The 7297-nt window shown below is 42.0% G+C and overlaps 1 protein-coding gene across 1 annotated transcript; it reads right to left on the bottom strand.

The window, feature by feature from the left end:
• Window positions 1–2533: 2533 nt before the first annotated feature.
• On the bottom strand, window positions 2534–7295 carry PPP1R3C (protein phosphatase 1, regulatory subunit 3C). Its single transcript, XM_011976650.1, has 2 exons — window positions 7097–7295; window positions 2534–4955 (listed from the first exon to the last, which is right to left on the bottom strand). The coding sequence occupies exons 1-2, from the start codon at window positions 7108–7110 to the stop codon at window positions 4016–4018; spliced, it is 954 nt and encodes a 317-aa protein (XP_011832040.1). The 5' UTR covers window positions 7111–7295; the 3' UTR covers window positions 2534–4015.
• Window positions 7296–7297: the final 2 nt, after the last annotated feature.

Raw genomic sequence — 7297 nt, 5'->3', positions numbered from 1 at the left:
GCATCTTGTATTGTAGGATAATCTATTTCCTTTGTAGTTTAAGATACGTGAGTCAAGGGATCATGTCAGTTGTGCCAAAAAGCCTCCTTATTAACCTACTTCTATACACAAAGGATCAGAGAAGAGAAAAAGAGATAATTGATCAGTAAAATTAAGAAGTCCATGTCCAGGTTGTTTAGCAGGAGATGGTATGGGCAGGGCTGAAGGTGTTGGAGAAGGGGCAGTAGGCCAGGCTCTACTATTTCTGTAATCTTCAGCAAGTTTTAATCACTATGGACCTCTATTTCGCCATCTGGTTGTTTTTTGGTTTTTTATTTTTTAATTTTTAATTTTTTTATTTTGTGTGTGTGTGTGTGTGTGTAAGTGGGTGGAGGAATCCTCTGAGCCATTATATGACTCTGTTCTCTGAATCAGGACAATGGAAAACACTCCACACACCTTAAATCAGAGGTCTTCAAGCTTGATGCATATTGGAAACATCTGGAAAGCTTTCAGAACTGTCCAATGCACAGGCCATGACTTGGACCAATTAAATCAAAATCTTATGAGGTTCAGGGGAAGGCATCAGTATTTTGTAAAGCTTGCCAGTTGAATCTGTTATGCAGCCAAAGTTAAGGACCACTGGCTTAGAGGGACCACCCAAATCCAGGAATGGGTGTCCACTCGCTGTCAGAAAGAGGGAAAGGTCAAGGCCAGGAGTCAGCAACAGTGTACATGGACTGCTCTGAGTTTGGGATCCTTGCTCACTAATGAGAGGGTTTGTTCAGATTACAGCTCCCAGTAGCTGCTAAAAAACTCTATGAGGAACCTAGAGATGAACGCTGAGAAAGGGATTCCCCTTTCGCAACTTGAAGGGTCACTCAAACTTGTGCAGAACTTTTGGATTCACATTGATAAAGATGCACAGTTCACTCCCACACTAGAAATTTCCAGCCTTTCAGTTTGGGGATGAACTAAAAGGAGAGCCATCAATTTAGAGGAAAAAAAAATAGTCCTTCCTTAAACAACTAAATTAAACTTTATATTTTTTGGAACAGAATATCACGCATTCCAAATTCAAGTTATTCTCTCATGTTAAATTTTTAAAAGCAAAGTTGCTTCTACTATTAGGCAAGATAGCAGGATGTAAAATGCAGTTAATTCTATTTGAAGTAAAGCTCCAGGAACACCCTGCTCTTTGACCAGCTCCTCCCTCATCAGCTGCCCAGGGTCACCCCAAAATTGGGTCAAGCTGGCACAGGTGACCAGCACAAGTTGGTCATGCCTGCCTGGAAATAGCTCCCCTGTAAGAAGGGGGCTGTGGGAGAAGGGGCACCTCCATGGGAGATTTCAAGGAGGCCGTGTGAAGCAGAGGGAGGGGCACTAAGTGACAAGTCACTGTTCAGCTGGCTTACCCTGGCCACACTACCTTAAACAAGTCACTCCACCTATCTGGATCTTAGTTTCTTCTTTTATAAAGTTAGGCACTTGAGTCCCCATGGTCTTCGAGGTCCCTGTCAGACCCAAGTTTGGTTTTTCTCCATCCCCTGGGAACAGGGCAGTCCACCGAACCATCAGCACAAATAGAGAGGAAACGAAAAAGGGACTATAAATTCCAGCACTTGCAGAGCTCAGCAGATAGTGTGAGAGAGTGAAGCCATGGGTGGAGACTGTGGCCAAAACGAGGCAGTATGACCCATCTAGGATGCATGCCCCATCTAAGGGGCACAGCTGCTATTCATATTTGTTGCCATGCGAGGAGACCTTACAATTTTTTCAGGAAAAAAAGTAAACCCAGATTTTTTAATGCAGTTGGAGGATTGTTATATCATGGCAATTAATTTTTTAAAAATCCCGTGTCAAATAAAATACATCTGTGCCCAGACACAGCCTGCAGGTCTGTAGTTTACAGCTCTGACACAGAGGATTCTATGATATGATAAAAGTTTATTCTTCATAATTGGACCTTTTTAGCAAATTGGTCAACACGGTGCAGATCTTTCTTTAGATACACTGTGCAGATTTTAGGCCGAACTGGAGCAACAACTTAGGTTCATGGACCTGCTGCCTCTCACCCCAGGGAGCTCTGCTGCTCCCTTCATTCCAGGACTGGTACCTACTGCTCCTTCCCTATGCCCCTCTGTGCAGCTGCAAGTTCTGCCCATTCAGGAATGTGCTGTAGCCTAAGAGTAGAAGCCACTCCAACCTTTCCCACACCAACTCCTTCCCCATTTTAAAGCTGAGACATGGCCTCCAACATAACCCTGACCCAGCAGAGATTGTGTGTATGTGAGCAGAAACCATAGATGAGGACAGTCAGGGTGGGGGAAGAAGTAGCAGCAACAGCTCAAGTTATTGCCCCTGCTCCCTAGCCCCAATGGTCAGGTGGTAGGAAGTGTGCTCACTAATGAGACTGGGGCCTTGTGAATATCCTCAGATGGATCCATGTCTCAGTCCATACTAACTCTGCTCAGTTGTTCCTCAACGAAAAATGAGAATGTCAGTTGAGTTTCTTATTTGACTGTGGCTTTGAGAAAGAAAATATACTCAGGTCTTATATCAAACACATTTATTCTTGAAGTGAGAAGCTCATCAAGGATAGCTAGAGGAGAGTGAAATATTTACAGTAAAAAAGTATGGATGCTAGCCAAACTTCAAATTCTGTCACTGCAGAGCTATTCCAATAGTACTTTTCCACCATGACACATCACACATGTTAAAATTAACTGCATTCTTGTAACACTTCTCAATGGTTGTGCACAATAATAGAAGCAACATTCTGGGACTCCCTTTCTTAAGATCCTACAGAATGAATTTATGCACACACAAAAACAAGTATAATACAAAACATTCAAAACAAGTCACATCCATTTTTTAAAAAAAAGCAAACAGCAAGATGAAAATAGGCAAGTGATGGGTTGCTACTTCTATGTGCAAGGTACTGGATTCTTGCATTGAGAATCCTAGTGTCGGGCCTCACGTCAAACATCACATCAAAAAAGTGTGCAGAAAAATGAGTCACCTTCAATATGAAGGATGTGAGTTGTGTACACTGACAATGGTCTCAAAGATACAACATTATTGCATGAGGAATGCCTGTGTACAGAGCGGACCATCTTATGAGGACAAAAACTCATGAGTTATCAGATGACCATTCAGATATTTGGGTTAAACGATGACAGTTTTCTGATTTAATCAAGGCACTTGCAAAGAACTATCTTTGACATGACATGAAGTCCCTACATGTTGTTAGTCATTGATGATGGCATGGTTTTTCTACACCAAGCATTCTATAACAAGAACCCAAGCCTGACATTTTGATCACAAAGTCACTTATAACATCAGGACTGCAAAGCCAGATTTGCTTAAACTTTCCCCAAATTATAATTTTTTTATAGATCACATCTGAACAGAAAGGCTTCACTTAAGATCTTGATTCTCCAGAGCTATAATTCATCTTTCTCCAATACCACCCACATTCTTAAAGGTTATTTGACTTTTCTCCACATGGATATGTAGAATGGATCTTTTTCCCCTCCAGAAATAATTTCCCCAGGAAAGAATTGTAAAACCAACTTAAAAACACAAATAACCTTACATTTTTTCCACCAACAATGATCAGACCTCCCACTCCTCTGACTTGAGCTTCAGAGCCCTTTGTGTATACTTTTCACACATTCCTCATACCATTAACACAGCTTTCCATCACCATCAGCCATCCTTCTTCAACTTTTCCTTGCCCAACATGAAAGTTAGTGGATTGAGAGGGAAGGAGGGAGAGCACTGAAAAAGTATTACCTTTATAAAAATAGTTTTCAACCTGTTACTTGAACCTCCAAAGCCAAATTGGGTAACATCATCTGTATAGACCCCAACACTAAATTCTCAAGTGGCTTTCTTTTCCATAGCCAGGTCTCAAAAGCTCAAATCTAAATCTACTGATGGAGTAGCAAAGGCTGCCTAAAATTGAGCAATACAGACCTAGGATTGCATGGGGGAATATGACAAGTCAAGACCAGTTACATTGTTGCTTAATTCATCTATAAGAGGCCAAGTTCTCCATTCTCCCCCAGCTCTGCCACTCTGGAAAGAGCCCACTAGCCATCCTCGGACTGCCAAAGATTGTTGACTCTAACTCTGTCTTAGGAGAGGTCTGGTGGAATGCACAGTCCTGGGGTGCCATCTGTGTCTGCACCCCATCAGGCTTCCATTGAACATGAACAATTCTATAATTCTGACCATCATTGTTGTCCCAAAAGACTTGCCCATTAGCATGGTAAGAAATGCAGAACTCAATTTTCTGCTCAGTTGGAATGACAGGGGGTAAGTCAATGGCAAATGAGAAGGTATCACTATCTGAGCCACCATACACATTTTTCATATAGACACAGTCCACATCAGTGTAGCTTTTCCAAGAATCGAAAGTGATACGGATCTGAACTTTCTTCTCAAAACTCACATTTTTGACTTTCACAGTCCCTGTCACTGTTCGCTCTTGCAACGAGCAGTTCTCCAGACAGACAAAGTTCTTCTGAAAGTGACTCCGGAAACTTAAGTAATCGGTTGAAGGCTGAGGGAAATCTAAAATCAAGTTTTTCTCCTCGTGGCGTTTTAAGGCAGAGGAGATATCATTAAGGTCCAAGAGATCAAACTGGAGATCCCACGCTGGTTCTTCTGGGAGGTCAGAGAAGACATGGATGGCGGTGAGAGAGAGGCCCTTGGAGTCAGCAAACACAACGCGCTTCTTGGCTTGGTTGTGCGAGCACTTCCAGTCATTCTGTGATTTGGCTTCCTGTTTTATGTTGAGACATGGTTTCAGAGGCTTTAATTTATTCACAAAATGTCTTCGTTGAAAGTCATCGTAAGGGCCCAGGAAACTCTTCACAGGTGGTGAATGAGCCAAGCAAAGCCTCATGGCCACATCCACGGGCATGACCGAACTTGTCAAAGGACGTGGATCTAAAACCTGGATCATTCTGGAATGCAAAGGGAAGAGGGATTATCACCTGGATCGGAAGTGCTCTTTCCCAGTGCCAAATATATATGTACTATTTTTGTGCTGACTGAATTATAGCCAGTGCAGTAGATATCAGGCAGGTGCTATCATATATAGTAAAAGAGAACAGTATTAACTGATCAGATCTTCGTTCTATGTCTACCTCTACCCTTGGCTGGCTAAAGGCTAAGTGTTAACTGCTTAAAACACTTAGAGGGTGATGGGGGTCTCAGTTTCCCCATCTGAGAAATAAAAGGGTTCGATTTGATTATCTCCCAGGCAGCCTTGAGAACTGTGTGCTGGACAGTGGACCAGTAGTCCTCAAACCTGTCTGGTCACTATGCCTGGGGAATTCATTTTCTTTCTTTCTTTTCTTCCCTCCTTCCCTGCTTCCTTTCCTTCCTTTCTTCCTTTCCTTCCTTTCCTTCCTTCCTTTTTCTCTTCCTCTTGTTCTCTCTCTCTCTTTCTTCTTTTTTCTTTCTTTCCAATTCCTGGGACTCAGAACCACCGGCAGAACTTCTGGGACTAGGGCCAAGGGATGGATATGTTCTTAAAGCTTCCCAGGTGATTCTAATGACCAGAGAGGTTCAGAAGCCACAGTTCCAGACCCTCTGCTCCCTCTGGCTACTTTGGCTTATTTTGCTGCTAAATTGATTGACACTTCTCTGGTAAGGTAATTCACTTGAAAAAAACAAAAAACAAAAATAACATGCAACAGTTTTGAGAGTGAGAAGGCTAGAGAAGAAGTCAAAGAATTCTCTTTGTAATTTGATTGTCATGCTTTTCCTCATTTTTCACAAATAACCACTGAAATACAAGTCAATAATTCATATGTACTTACAAACTGTGTAACTGATAATTCATCTAAAGAGATGCCCATGACAAGTCCACATTTAAGTGGAAAACCTGATTACCTGAAAGTTGGAGTGTTTTAAAATATACATTATATATACGCAAACTTATAAATATTGAAAAAGTCTGTAAGAAATACACCTTTCCTAATAATGTAATAATTATTATCTCTGGGTGATAGGACTATAGGCTATCTATTTTCATTTTTGTTCCTTTTTTGGCATTTTCTAATAGACATTTATAAGTAGAAAGACAATAAAGCTATTTAAAGTTTTAAACATGACTATGATCAGCAATATTAAACCAAGAAGCATCCACAAAGAAGACTTTTCTCTGGCCTTTAGCCCTCATTATATATTTCCAAGCTTATGGTATTAGGATTTTTTCCCTATCTTAGCCTTACAAGTAAGAGGTGTGTGTATACTGTACATGACATTTCTCAGTCTGGCTTTAGTAACTCTCCTCACAGCAGCTCTAAATATGTATCCAAGTGGTCATTATCACAAAAATGAGTAATAACACTCACAGAATTTACTGTATTAGCTCTGGGGTTTTTCTGGGAGATCTGCAAACTTAGAACAAACAAATGAAAGCTAAAGCTATATTTGTGGGTCTAATAATAGTTAATAGGCAGGATTTTTAGAGAAGTCTTCTGCTAAGCTATGTCTGGAGAAGCTATTTAAAGTAGTTTTATGGCAGTTTTTTTATTTTATTTTATTTTATTTTTACTTTTTGCATTTATAGAAAGACAGTTTTAGTTTGGGTGATTTCCTTGGAACTTTAAGTCCTGGACAAGAGTTAAAAGTAATCGTTTGCTCAAACTCTTGAGATTTTGCTATGGCAAACTGTGATAAGAAGGACGAATGAATGCAAACGTCGTCCTGTAATTTTTTTCCTCCAAGCTAAACCACCTAACCAGCAATGTCAGAGTGCTGCTCTCACCACTTCAGCTGCCTGAGTCTTTGCGACATTTGTGCAGGACCAAAAGAACAGCCGCATCCATGAGAAAATCAGAACTCAAGCTGATTGACGTTACGATAACTTCTGCTTTAAGATGCTGATTGCTAAAATAGGCTCTGCTTAAGAAATAGAGTCAAATTTCTACACCTCCAAGCCCTCTCGGTTGCCAGATTCAACTAAGCAGTCAGTTCCCTTATCCTCCCCTGGGGTGCCCATTTCCAGAGATGACAGAACTGAAACGCCCCCCCCAACTTCCCCACAGCTGTGGTTCCCCTGTGTTCCTAGCGCGCAGAGGTGCAGCGAACCTACCTGGTGCAGCTCATTAGGCAGAGAGGCGGCGGACCGTGAAAGCCAGCACCCACTGCCTGCACAAATTCGAACCACAGCTCCCGGCCTTCCCCCGCGGCGGTCGCTGGGAGAGATTGAGGGCCCGGCGCCTAGAGGCCGCTTATCTGCTCCGAAGCACGTGACCCGATCCCTGGGACCAATCGCCGGGCCTCGGGCCCCATG

This window comes from Mandrillus leucophaeus, unplaced genomic scaffold (genome assembly GCF_000951045.1).
Source record: "Mandrillus leucophaeus isolate KB7577 unplaced genomic scaffold, Mleu.le_1.0 Scaffold1690, whole genome shotgun sequence".
In the NCBI taxonomy this organism is placed as follows: domain Eukaryota; kingdom Metazoa; phylum Chordata; class Mammalia; order Primates; family Cercopithecidae; genus Mandrillus; species Mandrillus leucophaeus.
The sequence above is the reverse complement of the archived record's forward strand: the minus strand, read 5'-3'. Positions and strand labels throughout refer to the sequence as shown.